Raw genomic sequence first — 22,336 nt, forward strand, 5'->3', positions numbered from 1 at the left:
CCTCTGAATAGTTGATTCAACTGAGCTTTTTTTGGTAGTCTTGACATTATATCTTCATTTAAATTTTTCAACTTTCCACTTAGGATATTTGTAGTAGAAACCCTTATTGCTGCGGCTGCACCTTTAATTTCAGCTAGAACCTGATTCCTTTGAATGTTTAATGGATCACCAGAATGTAAGTGGTCACGTGGTTGCGTCTCAATTTGTTCATTTCTTGTTGTTATAGTAGCTGAACATTTATATGTAACATAATTGAGACATCTCCATAAGATGGAGCCATTCTTAAAGTTTTTATGGAAAGTGTACTCATGTCCATTCAAGGTTAGAACATTTCCACCACGTTTAGATTTAGTTATAGCAAACTCAGACATCAGAATGACAAAGACACACCAAAATGCTTTTACATAACTTCAAAAGTAAAACGGAAAGAGCTTCGAGAACCGGTTGTAATTGTAAAATCGATGCGTCTATTTGCCCCTTGGCACATCCTTACCCAAGTCCTAATGAAAAGTTCATAGTTTGCAATAAAAAAGAAAACTTTATCTGGCCATGATTTTGGCGATAGGTCCAATCCTGAAAGTTTCATTCAATTTAGAGGGTTTAGGGGTTACATTGATGAGTAATACAAGTTGGAAACCGCAAATGAAGCGAGAAATAGATTTTTAGCTTTTAATCAGCCTTAGTTCAAACTTATTTTTAGGCCTTGACTTACGTTCGGGATTTGATTTAAATGAGGACTGGGTTAAAGCAGCCTTGAGTTAAATGGCGGTTTGTTAGAACGGAGGTTCAGCATGTAACTCTATAGCCCCCTTTTTTGTTTTTCCCAAAACCCCCATGCTTTCTATAATCGTTTGTTTTAACTTCTGTTCGGTCTGCGTATATTTTTTTTTCTGTAGTAATCTCTTATCATTTTGGGTTTTAATGATTATAGGAATTTATTAATTCTAGTCTTTGGTTTAATATGGCTCTTTATTTTTATTTGAAATATTGTTTTTCGAAAGAATATTTTTAATCAATTTAAAGAAAGCGCAACAAAAAGGGATTTTTTTGTTATCTAAATTCCCAAAATTCCGATATTTTCAGCAGAGATTTTTATTACTCATCGTTCAGGACAGGTCTAGTTCATCTACGTAAGAAAAAAAAAATCAAACCAAAAGCTTCCAAACAAAAAGAGAATGTAGCTTTTGTGTCGGCTCCACCGAAGCAGGTAATTAACCTTTTTCAAACCAAACGATAAACAACTACGAGCGTAGAAAATACAAAAAATGAAAACAACAAAATAAGCAAAGTGGAAAAAAAATTACAGTATGTAGACGGTGAGAGCCGCCGTTTACCCCCCCCCCCCCCAACGCAAAAACATCCCTTAAGGAAAACACCCCGTGGAAAATAACGCCTCACGGAAAATACCCCCCTCCCAGAAAATACCTACCCTTCGAAAATATCCCCCACCCCCCCCCCCCACCCCAAAAAAATACCTCTTGCGGTTGGTTAGTCTCCAATCACTTTTGGCTTATAAAAAAAGACTAGAAATGCCTGGGTATTCTCAAACAATTTCTACCTCCATCCTCCTGTCGTCTCTCCCTTAGAACTAATTCTGTATTTATTTGAAGACTCAATGAGAGCTGAGATGTTTTGGAATCAAAATGCACCCTCTCTTCCTAGCTACAAAACAATCAGATAACCCCATTGCAGAAGTTTCAGTTCCTTTTTAAGTTGGTTTGATTTGTCTATTGCTTACAGATAGTATTTGTCATTGGGAAACATACGGAAATTTTTTGTGTGGGGGGTTTCTGGAGGATCTTTCATGGGAAGAAAGCATTTGCACGGGGGGGGGGGTAATATTTACGCATAAATTCCTCTTTTCCACTTCCCTTTGAACTTCTCAGTTAAACTAAAAAATAACACGACTCAAAGAAGATTTTTAAATTTGAAAAACATAGTTTCCGCGAGGGGGGTATTCTCCAGGTGATGGGGTTTCCGTGGGTGGAGGAGGGGAAATTTTCCGCGGGGGAGGGAGGTAAACGCTTAGACCCGTAGAAAGTGACAGGGTGAAGGGAACCCCCATTAACAACCATAAAAAAGAAATAAACCTGGATTTAAGAGTTCATGACGTCCGATTTTCTTTGTTTTTGTGACAACATAAGAGAGCATTTTTATAAATCATCTTGACAGTAATTTATATAAAGACTTAAAAAGCAAACAATTTCAACAAGGTTGAACATGTAAAGATTCTAACTTGTGTTTCGCCCAACGTAAGTACGGTGGTTGAGTTGCACGAGGGTTAAGTTGCACGGTGGTTAAGTTGCACGGTGGTTCAGTTGCACAGTGGTTCACTTGCACAGGGGTTCAGTTACATGGTGGTTCAGTTCCACGTGGGGTTAGTTAAATGGGGTTGAGTTGCACGGGGGATGAGCACGAGGGTTCAGTTAAAGGGGGTTCAGTTGCAGGAGGGTTCAGTAGCACGGTGGTTCAATTGCACGGTGGTTCAGTTGCACGGTGGTTCAGTTGCACGGTGGTTCAGTTAGAGGGGTTCAGTTGCGTGGGGTTCAGTTATACGGTGGTTCAGTTACAATGGAACCCAAAAAACCACATCAAAAAAGAACCTTTGATAGGCACAATATAACAAAAAAAAACACATTCAGATACATGTATCAAACAGAACGACGTCACCGAGTATTAGATCAGTTCTCCTTAGACTTCTTTTTCAGCAGCAATGTGATGAGAGTTTGCTTTCGTTTATGAATGTTATCAATTTTTTCTGTAGCTGCAACATCTTTGATATGACAGTTCAGTTCATCTCTTAATGCCTAAGAACTTTCCAGGAGAGCCAGGGCGACACTGATTTCTCCCAGATTATTGCAGTCAATTCCTTTTTTCATTCTATCATCTCCCTGCAGTTTTAACAGTTTTTTCTTTCCTTTTTCTAGGTATTCTATAAGTTTAGCTTCTTCGTGGTCAGCTTCTCCCTTCTTTTTCATAGTCCTCCTCTTGAGCTTTCTCGCGTTCACGATGAGCTTCAAGATGGTTCAAGTAGCTGGATCGAGCTCCCCGTACAAGCTTCATCGGGTCATGTGTGATCGGAACATTCTCAGACTTGCCTACAAACATTTTCAACCTTTCAGAAAATGTCAGCTTTGCACTGAACATTCTTTCTCCCATTGCTGCTCTCTGTTCAGACATAATCTATCTTGATAGTGAGATACTCCTCGAAACATTTGCACTTCCATGGGATAAACAGAATGCTGCTTTGACAACACCTGCAAGCTTTGGGAACTTAAATTTCCCAAACGAATCTTCATAACACAACAAATTGGGCCAATATTCGTCAACTTTCGTTGTAGCTGACAAATCTGGATCCTTCTCAAGCTGTATGAGCTTTCACTCGCCATCCAAAACCTCTAGTCTTGAGACACCAACTTGCACCTTCGTATCTATGAAACCAACATCGTTCGAACTTTTCGTTGTTTTCTCTTTGTGGAATGAAAGCATCTGAAGCTCTTCAAGGGTTTGGCAGAGTTGCTCTTCAAGGTTATGTCTCTTAGCAAGCAGGAAGAAGCTTGGAAGTTTTAACGTATTATCATCAAGAAAGATCTATGACGTTCTTCAACATCTTGCAGGTAATCATAGGACAATACGATGTCCGTTAAGCTCATCACTCAAATAAAATTTCAAACATTAAATAAGGGATTTTATAACAAAATTCCTTTTAACAGGATACACAATTTTTTATTAACCTTTTGCCCAGATCTTTCCAACATTTCTAAATTTTTTTTTCCTATTTAGTTTAAATTTGTTTAATTTTCAGGATATTCAAGGTGGAACTATAACCATATAGTTTTGGGCTGAAAATTGTTTCGAGAACTAGAAATGTCATTTAACTGAAGTAAAAAAAAATAAACCATTAGATTGCTTTTATTTCTAACAAAAGGGTTGCATTAGGGTGACAACACAATGTCTGCTACTTGACCCTTAAGCAACTTGGCAATCAACAGATACGAGTTCGAATTCACAATTTTTTGGATTTTTCTCAGAGATAAACTTCAGAAAATAATCAATCAATGGTTCCCAAACCAAGTGACCCTTTGCAAAGCTGGGTCAAGTGTGAGCCATCTGGTGGGCACGTGCTTTATAAACCATGCAGCTCCTATGATTTATAATTGACAAGTTTTTTCGAGGGGGAGGGGGATCGGGCCATGGAGGGTCAAGAGTCAGCTTCCATAGGTTTTGAAATAATGTATCGTTAGTAAGTCGTTGTTTTTTTTTGGGGGGGGGGGAGGGACAGGGTATGGAGGGCAAGGGATGAGTTCCCATAATTTTCGGAATAAAATATTGGCAATAGGTTTTTTTTTTGGGGGGGGGAGATTGGGCCGTAGAGCGAGTGCCAGGGGTCAGTTAACGTGATTTTTGAAACAAAATATCGTTGGTAACTTGTTTTTTAACGGGGGGCCAGACCATGGAGGGAAGACCAGGGATTAGCTCCCATGATTTTCCACTGATAAGTTTTTAGGGGGAAAAGGAGGAAGTTCAGGCTATGGAGGGACAGAGGTTAGCTTCAATAAGTTTCAAAATAAAATATCATTAATAAGTTGTTTTTTTTTTTTTTATTGAAGGTGAGAGTCGGGCTTATCTGATCTCTGAATTATTTTAAAAACCCTCACATAAAAACCTTATATGTCCCCAGGGATTAACTTAAAACACTTGCCCCCGGCTCTTGGGAGTTGTGTCGACCCCAGAGTTTTTGTTATCTATTTTTGAACTTATTTAAAAAATGGTTATCTAAAAAATTTGATCAGATGGATTTGGGGAAAAGAAGGTAGGAAGAGGTTAGTTGCCCTCCAGTCCCTTTTGACTCTTAAAAAGCGAATTAAAACTTTCAATTTCCAATCGAATGAGTCCCTCGAAAGGACCATCCCTTCCATAGAAACCTTATTTGCCACAGGGGCATAATTTACAACAGGGGTAAACTTCGGAGTTTTTTCTATATGATTTTTGGTCCATTATGAACACCATCTCCAAATTTTTATCAGATACATTTGGGGAAAAAGGACCTGATGGGGGGGGGGGGGCTAGTTGCCATCCGATCACTTTTGACTCTTTAAAAGGGAACTGAAACTTCCAATTTCTAATCATACGAGTCCCTTCCGGAGCTTAAGCTTATACGACCACCTCTTCCATAAAAACCTTATATACCCCTGGGGTATAAGCTAAAACCCTTCCCCCGGGCTCTGGGGGGTTATGTTGACCCCGAAGTTTTTGTTATCTGATCGTTGGATTATTTCGAGCAAAGTGGCTATCCCAACATTGTGATTGGATGGATTTTGAGTAAAAAGAGTGAATGTGGGGGGGGGGGCTAGATGCCCTCCGATCACTTTTGACTCTTAAAACGGAACTATAGAAATTTCAATTTCCAATCAAATGAGCCTCCTACGATGGTTTGACGACCATCTCTTCCATAAAGACCATGTATTCCGCTGAGACATAGTTAATAACCCTTGTCCCTAGTCCCTGTTGGGTTGTATCGACCTTAGCATTTTTTTATCTGATATTTGAACTATTTTTAACAAAGTGGCTATCTCAAAATTTGTATCGGATGCGTTTGGGGAAAAAAGTGCGTCGGGGAGGCTAGTTGCCCTACGATCTCTTTTGAGATCGTAGGTTCTTATTAAAGCACCCCTTTAATAAGAAACATATATGCCCCCAGGGCATAACTTACAAAGCCTGACCGCAGGCTCTGGGGGGGGGGGTCGACTTCGGAGTATCTTATATCCGATCTTTGGTTTATTTTGAACAAAATGGCTGCCTCACAATTTCTATCATATGTATTTGGGGAGAAGGGGGTGTGGAGGGGCTAGTTGCCCTCCAATCACTTTTGACTCTTAAAAAGAGGAATAGAACATCCAATATCCAATCGAATGAGCCCCCCCCCTCTTCGCGAAGTTTATACGGTCACCCCTTCCATAACAAGCGCTTCTGGGATGAAAAAAAAGAAACAAATAATAATGATAAAACATTGGAATCTTATGGCATATACAATAGGCAACACTATAGCGTTACCTCTGATACCTATACCCACGTTTAAAATGTGCTTTTGAGTCATTTACGGGTATTAAGTTGAAACAGAAGAGTGACGCAGGGCAAAATGCATGGGAAATATAGTTTGGACTATATGTTTGCACATTAGAGGGGGGGGATAAAGCAAAGTGAAGCCTTTTTAGAAGTTATATAAGTATTTTAGTATTACTTATATCATTCCTAAAAGCGCTTCCCTTTATTTCACCCCTAACCTCTTAATGTTAAAATATATGTCCCAAATTTTATGTTTCCTATGCATTTTGCCATACATCACTCTTTTGTTTCAATTTAATACCCGTAAATTGAAGCGACTTAATCCACGAGTAACTAGGGGTATAAAAGATCCACGGTTATATCCTTGTCTTGTCTTACAGCACTTTATTCTTTGATTTATGTAAATTTATTTCTTGTTTTACCAGTATTGTTTATGTAACTTTTTTTATTCCTTCTAATTTTAAAGAAAAAAGAGTAGTTACTTTCAAGAGTAGGATATGTTTTATTCCGGCTGCAGTGTATGTGAAAACAGAAGTGTTATTGACGAGATGTGTGAGAATTGCTATTTAATTCTCCTTTCAGGTCTTGCACGAGACCCATTCGCAAACAAATTTGACTAATACTGTTATTTATAGAGTCAGGTGGAACCCAAACAGTTACCCAATATAGATTAAGCTAGCACGGAGAGCTAAATCCACTTAAAACTGAAATAACAGTGATTCAAACTTAGTGGAAGCTCACCAATAAAGATATTCTTCATAGAGTCCTGATCTTATGGTCACGAAGTCCTGATAGACCCCGATTCTCGATCCCGATTATTATCGTTTAGAGTACTCTTTCCCATTGATCTGGAAAAGGACCCCGAGAACTAGTGATTAATCAAAATTGTTTATTGTCTTTTTGATGAGGTCTATTGACCGTAATGATTGTAATTACCCCTATAGTCTTCCAGCAACATTCCCCTCTCATCGGCTTTTCCTGATACCACAAAGAATGGAATGATATTCAAAAGTGTCAACAACGATTGAGAAACATTGAAAAGAATTACGTTTTCAGTTTCGGATCTCATAGGTTCATCAGTAGCTTCAACAACTGCTTTGGGGGTATCCTTAGCTGTTGCTTTTGCAAAAACTCCCATTGTTGGTAAACTGCTGTCAACAATACCAATTGCTTCATAACCAATTTCTGGTCCCAAATCTGACCAAAACATGGACTGATGCCAATAAGGTTTGCCTAAAAAGTAATGCACCTATATAAGAGAAAACAAAAATATTTCAAAAAATATTCAGGTTCAATTCTAAATTTTGAAAAAGAAGTTTTTTGGCTAAAAAAAGAAGGTTTTTGGCTAAAACAAACAGAAAAACTTGAAAGATGTCTTTTTTCCCATTCTTCGTTTAAAAAAAAAATATTAAAAAGAGTAGGTGACATCTAAAGTTAAAATTAGATATGTATTGAATTTAAAATTTGTCGTCACTGAGAGGAGAGGAGGTGGGTTTATATAAAAAAAAAAAATAATTAATAAAATGTGACGGCGCGAAGAAGTTTACTGAAAAGATATAAATGTTTTTACTTTTATAACTTTAATAAATCAAATAATATTAACATTTTGATTACTAAATATCATGTATATTAAACTGACAATGCACATTCATTTGTATTTCATTCATTCATAAGTGCAAATTATGTTCTGGCCTTGGGAGGGCATAGGGGTTTTGAGCCCTACTCATGTTAATTTCTGCTGGTTTTGAGTTTAACTCGGTTATTTAATGTAATTTCTGTTCGCTTTGGGTTTCATTTATTTATCGATGCTGATTTGTGGTAGTTTCACGCTGGTAGATTATTTGATTTTATTTTTGCTCATTTTTGGTTTAATGAAGTTCTTTACTTTTCTTTGAAAAACATGTTTTGTGAAAAAAAATTTTTTAACTAATTTCTGTTCGTTTTATATTGACATAGTCTTTCCAGGGAAAAAGGAAATAATACTTAAAATCTTTTCGTTTACAGTTTGGACTTTACAGTTTGGCCTGCTATATGTATGCTGGAGAAAAATTTTCAGCAATTTTTAACAACATACTTTTTTAAAAATTTTGACACAAATAGTAATGTTTAACTTAGTTTCATACCTCCTCTAGTTGACCTGAAATAGATAACTTGATACCATTCGCAAAAAAATCTGTTTACTTTCTTTGATAGCTTGGATACACTTACGCTATTTTGATTTGGTTAAATTTTAAGAGCAGTAGTAGCCCCGAAAGTTCAAAAATAATGCCCTCAGTCGTTCTTGGGATACTGCTGAGATGCCTTATTGGGAATTAGCATTAGCACCGTGCATTTTTGATTTAATCTTAAGGTAACATTTAGTATTTAAACATATTGGGCCAATGGGAGGGGGGGCGTGGGAGAGGTATTAGTTGCCCTCCAATCACTTTCGACTATTAAAAAGGGCATTAGCCCTTTCTATTTTCAATCAATTGGGCCCCTTTCAAAGTTCCTACGACAACTCCTTCGATACGAATTGCCGTGGTCTAAACGAAAAATAATAATAATAATCATACATTGTACCCACATCGATCTTCACTATTAAAACGTCAAACCTTCCAGTCACTTTCGAATTTTTAAAAGGACAATAGCCCTTTCAATTTCCAATCGAATGAGCCCTTTTTGAGTTTCTACAACAACGCTTTCTAAAAACACCTTATAAATACCTGGGAGCCCCTTATGCCTCCAGGGCATAAATTACAGCCCTTGCCCTGACGGCTGTGAGGGGGTTGTCATCCTCAAAGACCTAATGTCCTGAACTTTCAACTACGTTAAATAAAACAGCTATCTCAGAATTTTGACTATATGTGTTTGGGGAAATGGTGGGCGTGAGAGGGGCGTTAGTTGCTCTCCAATCACTTTCAACTATTAAAAAGGCATTAGCCCTTTCAATTTCCAATCGAATGAGCCATTTTGAAGTTTCTATGACAACGCTTTCAATAAAAACGTATATGCCCCCAGACCATAACTTACAACCCTTAGAGCTGGGAGGGGGGGTGTCATCCTCAAAGACCTAATTTCCAGAATTTTCAACTACGTTAAACAAAATTACCATCTCAATATTTTGATTGAATGTGTTTAGGGAAGTGGTGGGTGTGAGAGGGGGGTTAGTTACCATCCAATCACTTTTGACTATTAAAAAGGGCACTAGCTCTTTCAATTTCCAATCGAATGAGCCCTTTTTGAAGTTTCTACGACAACACTTTCTATATGAACCTTATATGCCCCAGGGCATAACTTACAACCCTTGCCCTGAGGGCTGTGAGGGGGTTGTCATCCTCAAAGACATAATTTCCGGACCTTTCAACTACGTTGAATAAAATGGTTATCTCAAAATTTTCATTGGATGTGTATAGGGAAATGGTAGGCGTGAGAGGGGGTTACTTGTCCTCCAATCACTTCCGAGTATTAAAAAGGGCCCTGGCCGTTCCAATCTCCATTCGAATGATTCCTTTTTTAATTTTCTACGACAACGCTTTCTATAAAAAAAAAACTTTTAGGCGTCAAGGGCATAACTTACAATTTCTATGGTAACGACTGTGGGGGGAGTTTAGTTGTGTAGAACATGATTCCCAGACGTATCAACTACTTCGAACAAAATTGCTTTTTTAACCTTTTGATTGGATGTGTTTGGGAAAATGGTGGGCGTGAGAGAGGTGTTAGTTATCCACCAATCACTTTCGACTATTAAAAAGGGCACAAGCTCTTCTAATTTCCAATCCAATGAGCCCTTTTTGAATTTCTACAACATCACTATCTATAAAAACATTACGTAACCCCAGGGCATAACTTACAACTCTTTCCCCGAGGGCTCTGAGGGTGTTATCATCCTCAAAAACCTAATTTCTAAAACTTTTAACAACGCTGAACAAAATGGCTATCTAAACTTTTGATTGGATGTGTTTGGGGAAAAGGTGGGCGTGAGAGGGGGGTTAGTCGCCCTCAAATCACTTTCAACTATTAAAAAGGGCACTAGTCCTTTGAATTTCCAATCGAATGAGCCCTTTTTTTCAAATTTCTACGTCAAAGCTTTCAATAAAAACCTTATATGCCCCCAGGCCATAGCTTAAAACCTTTACCCTGAGGGCTGTGTGGTGAGTGTCATCCTCAAAGATATAATTTCCGGACGTTTCAACTAATTTGAACAAAGTGGCTATCTAAAAATTTTGATTGGATGTGTTTGGATAGATGGTGGGCGTGGAAGGGGTGTTAGTTGCCTTCTAATCACTTTCGACTATTAAAAAGGGCACAAGCCACTCCAATTTCCAATCGAACTGGCCCTTTTCCAAGTTTCTACGACAACTCCTTCGATACGAAGTGCCCTGGTCTAAAGGAAAAAAACAATAATACATTGTGCGAACATCGTTCTTTACTTAGGCAGCACGATTGCGCTGCCTATAAATTTTTTTTTCCAGAGGCATTTCATATGGAAGGGGTCGTCGTAGAAACTTCAAAGGGCGCTCATTCGATTGGAAATCGAGAGTTCTGGTACCCTTTTTAGGGTCAAAAGTGATTGGAAGGCAACGAACACCCCATTTCCCCAAATTCCACGCCCACCATTTTCCCAAACACATCCAATCAAAATTTTGAGATAGCCATTTTGTTCTACGTAGTTGGTTTCCAGATAGAAATTATATTTTTGAGGAGGGCACTCCCCCACAGCCCTCAGGGTAAGGGTTGTAAGTTACGCCCCGAGGGCATATAAGCTTTTTATAGAAAGCTTTGTCGAAGAAACTTCAAAAAGGGCTCATTCAATTGGAAATTCAAAGGACAAGTGCCCTTTTTAATAGTCGAAAGTGATTGGAGGGCAACTAACCCCCCTCTCACGCCGACCATTTCCCTAAACACATCCAATCAAAATTTTTGAGATAGCCATTTTGTTCAACGTAGTTGAAAGTTCTGGAAATTATATTTTTAACCATGACACTCCCCCCCCAAGTTCTTCAGGGCAAGGGTTATAAGTTATGCCCTGGGGGCATATATGGTTCTTATGGAAGGAATGCTCGTATAAACTTCAGAGATGGTTCATTTGATTAGAAATTGAAAGTTCTAGTTTACTTTTTAAGCGTCAAAAGATATTGGAAGGTAACCCAATGCATCCGATAATAATTTTGAGATAGACATTACATTAAAAAATTGTTCAAAAGCAAGATAACAAAAACTCAGGTGTCGACACAACCCCCCAGGGCCCGGGGGCAGGAGTTTCAAGTTAGGCCTTGAGGCATATATGGTTCTTATGAAAGGGATACTCGTATAAACTTCAGAGAGGGCTCATTTGATTGGAAATTGGAAGTTCAAGTTCACTTTTAATAGTCAAAAGAGATCTGAGGGCAACTAGCCGCCCCCCCCCTACTCATTCTTTTTCCAAACCCATATGATGAAAATTTTGAGATAGACATTTTGTTAAAAAAAATAGTTCAAAGATCGGATAAGAAAAACGACGATGTCAATACAGCCCCCCAGGGCCCGGGAGAAGGTGTTCTAAGTTATGCCCTAAGGGCATGTATGGTTCTTATGAAAGGGATGCTAGTATAAACTTCATAGAGGGCTCATTAAATTGGAAATTGTAAGTTCTAGTTCACTATTTAAGAGTCAAGAGATTTAGGGGCAACTAGCCCCCCCCCCTGGCCCTTTTTTCCCCAAAACCATCCGCTACAAATTTTGAGATAGCTAGTTTTTTTAAAAATTTATCAAAAATTATATAACAAAAACTCCGGTGTCAACCTAACCCCCAGGGCCCAGGGGGTAGACGTTGTAAGTGTTGTCCTGGGGGCGTGTATGGTTCTTATGAAAGGGATGCTCGTATAACCTTCAGAGAGGACTCATTAGATTGGAAATTGAAAGTTCTAGCTCTAGTCAAAAGACATCCGAGGCAACTAGCCCCCCCCACACACCCTTTTTTCCCCAAGCCTATCCGATAAAATTTTTATAAAAGCCATTTCATTAAAAATAATTCAAAGGCCAGATAAGAAAAACTCCTGTGTCGACGCAACCCCCCATGGCCCGGAGGGAGGCGTTGTAAGTAATGCTCTGGGGGCATATATCGTTTTCATGGAAGGAATGCTTGTATGAACTTCGGAGAGGGTTTATTTGATTGGAAACTGAACGTTCTCGTTCACTTTTTAAGAATTAAAAGAGATTGGAGGGCAACTAGCCCTCCCCCCCCCCCCTCCACGCCCTAAATGCATCAGATAAAAATTTTGAGGCAGACATTTTGTTAAAAATAGTTCAAAGTTCAGGTAACAAAAACTCCGGTGTCGACTAAGCCCCCCAGGGCCCGAGGGTAGGCGTTGTAAGTTAGACCCTGGGGGCATATATGGTTGTTATGGAAGGGATGCTCGTATAAACTTCATAGAGGGCTCATTTGATTGGAAATTGGAAGCTGTAATTCACCTTTTACTCTTAAAAAGTGATGGAAGGACAGCTAGCCTCCCCCCAAACTCCTTTTTTTTCCAGGCGCGTCTCATATAGAAGGGTCGTCGTATAAACTTCAAAGGGGGCAAACTTTTTTCACTTTGATATTGTTACTTTGATACCAGTTTTGATACTTTGATGAAGATTTGATTTTTTTTTTTTTTTTTTTTTTTGATTTTATTTTGAAATAAGGAATTTTTAAAAACTTGAAATTTTTTGCAATAAAAGACGAACAAAAATTAATGTTAAATAAAACTTTCCGAAAAATAATTTTTCAAAGAAAAGTAAAGGCCATTTTAAAGTTAAACCCAGCAGATGCAAATACCTGTTAAAATTCAAACTCAAACAACCAGAAATTACTATTAAAGAAAAAATTAAGCCCAAAACGAACAGAAATTAAATAAACAATCATAAGAAAAAACATACAACAAGTAATAATATAAATGAATAAATAGATACCCAAAACGAACAGAAATTAAATAAACAATCATAGCAAAAAACATACAACAAGTAATAATATAAATGAATAAATAGATCTTAAAGAGAGTAATGCTTAGATTGAATATGAAAATCAAGCTTAAAAAAAAAAAAATATTTTCCTATTGAAGTATAAATGAAACTTAAAACGAACAGAAATTAAATAAACAATCAGTGCAATCAAGAATACAATAGATATTAATTTAAATGAATAAATAAATCTTAAAACGAGTCAAACTTAAATTGAATATGCAAATCAGGCTTGAAAAGAACAAAAATTACTACAAACAAGAGTTTGGGTATCACCTCCTTCTTTCACTGTAAAAGTCGAAAACCTACTGCGTCATTGGCACTTTAATGAAAAACAATTTTATTTTTTGTACTTAATATTGAAAATAAACATTAAAATTGATATGATGAGCTTTCAGCAATTAATATCACTATACATTAAATATTCAGTTTAATTTATTAGATCTTTCTAAAGTTGTTCAAGACGAATATAGTTTCACTAACAAGAATTTGGATACTGCCCTTCCTTAACTGTACATAAAAACCAAAAGCCTACTGCGTTATTGGCGCTTCACTGAAAAAGAATGATATTACAAATATATTCTTTTCCAGTTCTTTCAGCACTGAAAATAAAACTAAGATTAGAGTGAAATGAATTATTGAACTGATGGATCTTTCAACAACTAATCTCATTATACATCAAATATTCAGTTTGATGTTGTTTATACTTTCCAAGACTGTTCAAGACGCATATGGTTTTTAGTAAGGTGCCAATGACGGACTAGGTTTTACGCATTTACAGTGAGAGAAGGAGGCGATACCCGAACTCTTGTTTGTAGTGATTTTTGTTCGTTTCAAGCTTGATTTACATATTCAATTTAAGTTTCCCTCGTTTTAAGATTTATTTATTCATTTACATTAATATCTATTGTATATTTGTCTGCATTGATTGTTTATTTAATTTCTGTTCGTTTTAAGTTTCATCTATACTTCAATAGCAAAATATTTTTCGTTTTAAGCTTGATTTTCAAATTCAATCTAAGCATTACTCGCTTTAAGATCTATTTTTCTATGATTGTTTATTTAATTTCTGTTCGTTTTGGGTTTCATTTATTCTTTGATAGTAATTTCTGGTCGTTTTAAGTTTGAATTTTAGCATGTATTTGTATCTGCCGAGCTTAAGTTTAAAATGGCCTATACTTTTCTTTAAAAAACTTTTTCGGACGTTTTTTTTTATTAGTTCAAAGAATTAGTCATATTCCAGTTCGATTATTACATCGTTCTCGTGCAAAAACCTAATTTTTTTTTTCACCTAAAACTTCAGCCAAAGGAAATAATGCTTCTATTAAAACTTTTAAATATGAAACAATAATTTAAATAGTTTTATGAAAATTGTATTTTGGTGATTACCGAAATTGAATCTAACATCTTAACATAGAATTTTCAAAAAGAACCACGAAGCAATAACTTAAAGAGCTTGCGAGAGCTTTTGACAGAAAGTAATGGGCGTCCTTCATGTCGCAATAGAATTTTACAGAAAGTTCAAATGCTTAAAATAAAAAAAAGACCTTAATAAAAAATAAATAATGAAAAAGGAATAAATAGAATTAAAAGAATAAAATAAAATGTTCAAAATACCTGCACCAGTCATATTTTCACCGGCAAGACGTCCAGAAACAACTGCGTGATCGTGATGTTCTACTCGTCTTCGACCAAGCTTAATGTCATAAAAGCATGCAGCATCACCCGCCTTAAATTAAATTTATTTTAATCAAGTTCAACAAACACACCATGTTATAGATTCAAATGTATATTAAACTGTTAGACGGTTGTGGTCATATCTTAAAAATTGGCCCTGTTCAAAGTCTGAATTGAATGGGCTATATTATAACATATATTATAAATATATATATATACTAATAACATAATATATAATAATAATATAATAGCAATATGTAAAAAATATATATAATAATATATAACAAATAGCCCTTTCAAAATCTCATTATAATTTTATTGCTTAATTGGGACGGAGGCAATACCTAAAAAAGGACATTTTCCCAGGGACTCCCTCTTAAAGACACTCCTAATACAGGTGTGAGAGTGACGTTAAATGGCGATGGGACATTTTCTCTCCCATATAAATTTATCTTTTAATTTTTTTTAATTTAGATTTTGAAAAACGGCTTTTCTGGTCTAAAAGGAAAACTAACAAAATAAAATAAAGATAAAAGAACCCTCAAAAATACTCAAAGGAGAGGGAGAATTCCACCTAATTCAAGACTGTTTCAAAATCTCCGCTTTAACCTGGAGAGATAATGAACTAAAAATATACTCTCTTCGTGTATAAAAATAGTTTTTTGCCATCTCGTTATACTAGTGTTAATTACTAGTTCGGTGAGCATTACCTACATTTTAAATTTCTTCTTTTCATCACATTTCATTCAGTTACAGATGGCACCAAAAAATATGGTTTTCATGTTACAAACATTGAAATGTCAAAATTTATACAAGTCTGATATTTCTGATAATTTAAAAATTGCCTAGAAGATGGTAAATTACAACTTCATTTGCTTTCGCAATAGCCCTGAGGGGCATTTAAAAATTCCCTTTATTAATGTTTTGTATTAACAACCAAGACTAGTCAATTTATATTTGTCATAAGTAACTTGGAAGGATAGTTTTCACAGATCCATGGAAGCTGAAAAAATATTTTTGAGGGCGGGGGGGGGGGGCTGAGCTGATATACATGACTCAATATGTTATGATAATTTGTTTTATGCTTTACTTGATTATCGAGGTCATCGTGAGCCCTGCAAAATATCAAGATGATACTTTCAATAGCACTTTCTCAATGTATGTTTGACTGATTTTGTAAATTAAAAAAAAAACAAAAAAACTGAAAGCTTTTCACTTTTTGATATATGTATTTTTCTATTTTTTCGAAAACAAAAGAATAGAAAAAGAACCCAACTTACGGTAGGTAAAAGGTAAAGGATACGGCATTAGACCCATAAAATTAAAACCAGCGGTGATCTCCGTCTCAAGGCCCTTCAGCCAGGAATTGCAATGGGGGCCAGCCATCCTGTGGTTTCACACACCCTTCCTGCTTACCTTCCCCAGATTTCCCCAGGTACCCATTTAGAGCTGGGTCGACTCTGGCTGAGCTTACAGAGTCAAGCCACTGACTCCCGTCCCAAATCAAATAATTGGCTAAACCAGGATTCGAACCCTCGCCCTTCGGACAAAGGACGTCAACTTAGGGTCTAACGTTTCAAAGTAAACCGCAATTGAAAACCTTTCTCCTACAGCATATTCCGTTGCAAAGTAATGCAATACTCGCCCTGTCAAAGTTCAGACACAATTATTCTAACTATTCTTATTTCAATCCAAATGTATTCCTTCAAGTCCTAATAATAAGAATGAAATTATTTCTTTTAAGAATGCCGTCTAGCTGAACTGGATCGGAGCTTCAATCTTAAAAAATGAACATAAATCGCAAATCAAGAGAAACCTGAACGCAGTGTAACAACAGTGTTAATACTGGCTGATGGTCACGTGCAGAATTTCAAGTGGAAAGTAATATCGCCTTGACTTACTTGACTTCTGTCTCCTGCCGGGCGCTGCTCGGCGTAGAGAGTGACGTCTGCCTCCTCCATCCACTTCGGTCCATGGCAAGCGTTTGCACATCGCTCAACCTGATATTTGCCATCGTCAGGAACTCGGACAGGTTGTCAGACCATCGCTTTTTCGGTCGGCCGCGAGGTCACTTCCAACCGGCTTTGACAGGGTCGAAGTCATGGATCGTTTTCGCAGGTATGTGTGGAGGCATTCGAAGTAGGTGTCCGAACCATCGTAATGCTCGCTCGGCTGCTTGGGTCGAAAACCGAGACTGTTTGTTGAGCTGCAGCAGCTTCTCATTGCTGACGAAGTCGAGCCATCGTAGACCTTCGATCCTCCTCAGGCTCTTCGACTGAAAGACATCAATTGCCTTGAGGGTTGCGGCTGAAGCTTGCCAAGTTTCGCTCCATAGAGCATCACAGAGCCGACGAGGGCGTTGAAAATCCGCAGCTTCGTTGTACGACTGATGTTTGGTTTTCGCCAGAGGTGACGGTTCAGTCTGCCCATGGCAGAAGACGCTTTGGATATTCTCGCTTGTAGTTCAGAAAGAAGCGAGCCATCTGAAGAAATTATAGAGCCCAGGTAGGTGAACCTTTGGACAACTTCGATACTAGTTGTTCTATCCAGGCTAACTGAAGGATTGGCAGCAGGGGAGAATGGGTCTATGGCCATAATTTTCGTTTTAGTCCAGTTTATCTGCAGTCCTACTTTTGCAGCCTCTTCTCGTAGGATTCGAAGCGTTTCCAGGAACTGCTCCATGGAGTCCGCCAGAATGGCCAAGTCATCGGCAAAATCAGCATCTGCAATGACACGATCTCCAAACTTGAGTCCTAAGCTGAGACGTGAGGTAGTCCTTGTCATATCGTAGTCTATGATGACATTGAAGAGCTTTGGGGCCACTGCATATCCTTGGCGAACTCCTGTCGTGATTTGGAAGAACGGGCTGCGCCGGCCGTTCACTTGAACACAGCTCTCCGTCCCATGGTGTAGAGCTTTGAATAGTCTGCAGTATTTCTCAGGGAGGCCTGTCAATTCTAGAATCCGCCAAATTTCTTTTATGCGGCTCAGCATCAGAATTCAATTTTATTATTTACTTTGTGGACTATTGCAAACAGTATGGCTAACTTATAAGAGTGAGAACTGCCACTACTGTCGACAAGAAACTATCAACGCCGTCTAGCGCGTGGCGCCTAATCATTTTTCTGTCAGGAACTGAGATCAGATATTTATTACAACCCTAATTTTAACAATTTTACTAAGTTAGTTATTGTTGTTATTACAATAGAAAAAATGCCGCGCCAGAAAAAAGCGTCGCCAAGAGCTAGATGGCGTTGATAGCTTTTTTTGTCGACACTAGCACCGGATCCCACTCTTATAAGCTACCGATACTCATTGAACTATTATTTATTTAGGTTGTGGGTTCATTCTCATTATTTTGGGACCGGGTGTGTTCTTTCTATTTAGTTTTGAGAACACATCCCTTCAACATCTCTGTATCAGACTATAATTATACAACCTAAATCAACTACAAAATTGAGGCTACAACGAAATATCCGTGGGTATAAAAGCTCAATTCAAAGGATAAAACAGAACTTACAACCCACAAGTTTGATCTGGCTTCAAGTTCAGCATTGACTCGGAATCCACCGTGCTTATCGTCAGTTTCAAGGTTCGAATTACGTGCCAGTTCTACATTGGGTTCAAGGCCAATGGCAACAACGACATGGTCAGTTTTTACCTAGAATAGGATTTTTTTTTCTATGGCAAAAGAAAACAAACATTTTTTACATCAAACAGAGCCTTGGTAACTCACGTCTCAAGGGATTACTTGACTCCTAAAAATGGACAATTAGGGATAGCAATGTTCAAGTTGTCAAGATTATAACTACAGTTTCATATGAAAACAAATAACTGCCATAGGCAATATATCTTAGAGATAACAAAACAAAAAAAAACTAATTTCCCAATTTGTAAAAATAAAGAAAAGGTTAAAAAGTATATAATTAAAACAAAAATTTAGTATACCATGTGGTAACCTATCCAATTAAGCAGAAATAATTTAATATGAAATAAATATTTATAACGCAAAAAATATAAGATACAAAGTTTAGAAATACCACCTTTTACTAAGATAAGAGAAAACATCCTTTATGTGAGGTTTAAAAAGGAAATTGTTAAATAACTACTTTCGCGGATAAGTACTTAAATTGGCCGGATTTGATGTGGTTAATTTTTAGTATAAAACATAAGATTTTTGGGACCGAGGTCGTACTAATCTATTTGTCGGGCTGACCTCTATACGTTTATTTTTTGGGCGTACCTCGGAAAAGAGTAAAAGTTTAAGTATCTTATTGTATTGTACCTTTTCATAGTATTCTTATAATTGTAGATCCTCTGGGACAACTAATCTCCGTGGCTTATATATAGCCAGACCTTGAATCGTGTGTTCCATAAATAAAAGTATAATATTATAACCAACCTCTCTACAATCTTATTTAAGCTTCTCGTTAACTCCCAGTAGGTACGCTCAAAGGTAATTAATTTGGCAGAATCTAAGGACACGCGACCCGAGATTTAATCACCTTAGGACAATAACTATACCCCCTACAAAGGGTAGAATAACACCCAACCTAAACCTACTTTATACTTTCTTTTTTTGTCACAACTGGCCCACTTCCTTCCTCACTACATCTAACTACCAGATTTACACTAAAGTCAAAAATTTTTTAATAAAAAAAAATATAATCCAGAAAAATCTAAATAACAAATTATACATAAAAATCATTCCGATTGTTCAGAAAAAACCTCTCCGTATAATGAAAACCATTGTTATTGTAGTTGTAAAGAAAAAAAAAATTGTGCGGTTGCCCAGTATAATTTAAATTTTTCCCAGTAAACTTGACAAAGAAACTAAAATTGCTCAAGTCAGCAAATTAATTGCAACATCAAGCAAGTATTGATCATAAGCGAGTACAGTGTGAGCCTACACCAACACGGCTTTAATCATGAAGAGAAGTCAAAAATTAAAAAGTGAAAAAAAGATAAATGAAGCCTTTGCTCGACACGAATAAATTGAACCATCTTAGACGTTTACCCGGCGCTCAATACAGCTTATTCCAACTATTTTCCTCGCTGACAGCCAATGACGTGACACGTGACTTCACGTGACACGTGACAATCTCTTCACGTGACAATGATTTTATTGACTGGCAGGGACGAAACTCTATGGAATTCACTTACAATCAGCTATATTAAAGGCGGGGTTAGCTATAGGAGGCCAAAAAGGTAAAAATAACAATTTTATCTTTGTGCCCCCCGCCCCTTGACAGAGTGTATTTTATCCAAGTAAGTAAGAAGAAAAGGTGAAAAACAAAAAAAAAATATTGGGAGGACAAAACCAAAGGAGGATAACTTAGATAATTTTTTTTTGCCGTAATCAAACAGTTCGTGGTAACGAACTGTAAGTAAGGAGCGACCCGGATCAATGGTAACTGAAACTCTAAAAAACGATATTTTCATATCAATAGATACATCAAAAGAATTCGATTTTAATGCTGATTTCAAATGTATAAGTTTCATCAAGTTTAGTCTTACCTATCAAAAGTTATGCACCTGAGAAAATTTGGCTGATTTTAGAAAAAAAAGGGGAAAGACCCCCTAAAAGTTATAGAACCTTGATGAAAATCACACCATCATATCCAGCGTATAAGAGAGCCCTGCTGTAGAGGTTTCAAGCACCTATCTACAAAAATGGGAAGGTGCCCAATGGATATTCTTTAAAAAATTACATTCTATAGAATGTAAAAATAATATCCAACTACACTTAGTATCAAGATAAAATATCATTCTAGACAGATAATAACATTTTTAAGACTCTTAAACCTTTACCTACCTAGCTGAATATTTGACTGTCTATGCAATATACAGAATATCTACCTAGTTGGACAATAACATAGCTTAGTGTTTTGGATATATATCCAAATAGGCAGATAAGAAGATTCTCTAAGCATTTTTTGGTTAATATCCAACTAGCCAGATAAATTGTTTCTCTTAGGCACAGCAAGAATATCTACCTAGTTGGATAATAATGTATCTTAGTGATTCTGATATATATATCCAACTAGGCAGATAAGAAGATTCTCTAAGCAGTTTAGGGTTAATATCAAACTAGCCAGATAAATCATTTCTCTTAGGCACAGCATGAACATGTAACTAGGTGGATGATACCAAGTCTTAAAACTTCTGATATAGCCTATATCCAACTGGGAGGATAAGTAAAGGCCATTACACAGTTTTCGTATAATATCAAACTAGCTAGATAAATTATTTTTTTTAGTTATAGCAATGATAGCCTATCGACATAGGTGTATAATGATAGAGCTTAGATATTCATATGTATATCCAAATTTGCAGATAAGAAGACTCTTTGCAGTGTGAGGTTATTATCAGACTAGCCAGATAATCAGTGTCTATTTGACAGAGAGACTATCTAACTAATTGAATAGCCTAATTATGTTCCTTAGTGTTTCTGATATATATCCAACTGGGCAGATAAGAAGATTCTCTAAGCAGTTTGGGGTTAATATCCAACTAGCCAAATAATTCATTTCTCTTAGTCATAGCATGAACATCTAACTAGGTGGATAGTACCAAGTCTTAACACTCCTAATATATCCAACTAGGAGGATAAGTAAAATCCATTACACATTTTTGTGTTAGTATTGAACTATCCTGATAATTTGTTTTTCTTAAGCAATTCAAGAATAGCCTATCTAACTAGGTGGATTATACGGGTGCTTAGTTGTTCTTATGTACATCCTAATAGGCAGATAAGAAGACTCTAAGCAGTTTAGGGTTAATATCCAACTAGCCAGATAAATTGTTTCTCCTAGGCTGAGAGAATATCTACCTAGTTGGATAATAATGTTGCTTAGAGTGTCAGATATATATCCAACTAGGCAGATAAGAAGATTCTCTAAGCAGTTTGGGGTTAATATCCCACTAGCCAGATAATTAATTTCTCTTAGGCACAGCATGAATATCTAACTAGGTGGATAATACCAAGTCTTAACACTTGCTGATATATATCTAACTAGGAGGATCAATAAATTCCATTAGGCTATGCAGTTTTGGGATAATATCCAACTAGCCAGATAAATTGTTTCTTTTAGGCACAGCAAGAATATCTTAATAAGTGGATAATGCTGAATCTTAGATCTTCTTATATATATTTAACTAGGCAGGAAGTTACTTAACTAGCCTACCTAGTTTGATTAATATCAGAAGGGCTAGGATAAAGTATTATCCCCCAAGTTAGATGTTTATGCAATGTCTAAGAGAAAAAATTGTCTGACTAGTTGGATATTATCACTAATTTGTATGAAGAATTGACTTATCTGTCTAGTTAGATATATATCAGAAGCAATAAGTTAAAGTATTATCCACCTAATTGGAGATGCTAAGTTGGCTTTTACGCTCTATTTTATTTGACTAGCGAGATAAAGCTATTTTTCTTTAAAAATTTAGTTATTCTCCAAGTTGGATAATTCCTGACTTGCTTAAAAGGATTGCTCAGATAGCTAACTAGTTGCATAGTATTGGAAATAACTAAGTATGGTTGGATATTATTCTTACATTCTATAGAATAGAAATTTTTAGATAATATCCATTGGGTATACTCCCTACAAAAATGTGGAATTTTGCATTTTTG

At 36.7% G+C, this 22,336-nt stretch overlaps 1 protein-coding gene across 1 annotated transcript in view; it reads right to left on the reverse strand.

Moving 5' to 3' along the window:
- LOC148953298 (apoptosis-inducing factor 1, mitochondrial-like) overlaps nucleotides 1–22,336 on the reverse strand; it is a 71,687-nt gene that overhangs the window by 18,198 nt on the left and 31,153 nt on the right. The window contains exons 6-8 of the mRNA XM_089088468.1: nucleotides 18,224–18,364; nucleotides 14,644–14,755; nucleotides 7,115–7,299 (exon numbers count right to left, since the gene is read on the reverse strand). Coding sequence (XP_088944594.1) covers nucleotides 7,115–7,299; nucleotides 14,644–14,755; nucleotides 18,224–18,364 — 438 coding nt within the window. The remainder of the gene's footprint in view (nucleotides 1–7,114; nucleotides 7,300–14,643; nucleotides 14,756–18,223; nucleotides 18,365–22,336) is intronic.

This window comes from Artemia sp. Qi Xiang Cuo, chromosome 4 (genome assembly GCF_049724085.1).
Source record: "Artemia sp. Qi Xiang Cuo chromosome 4, ASM4972408v1, whole genome shotgun sequence".
NCBI lineage: Eukaryota > Metazoa > Arthropoda > Branchiopoda > Anostraca > Artemiidae > Artemia > Artemia sp. Qi Xiang Cuo.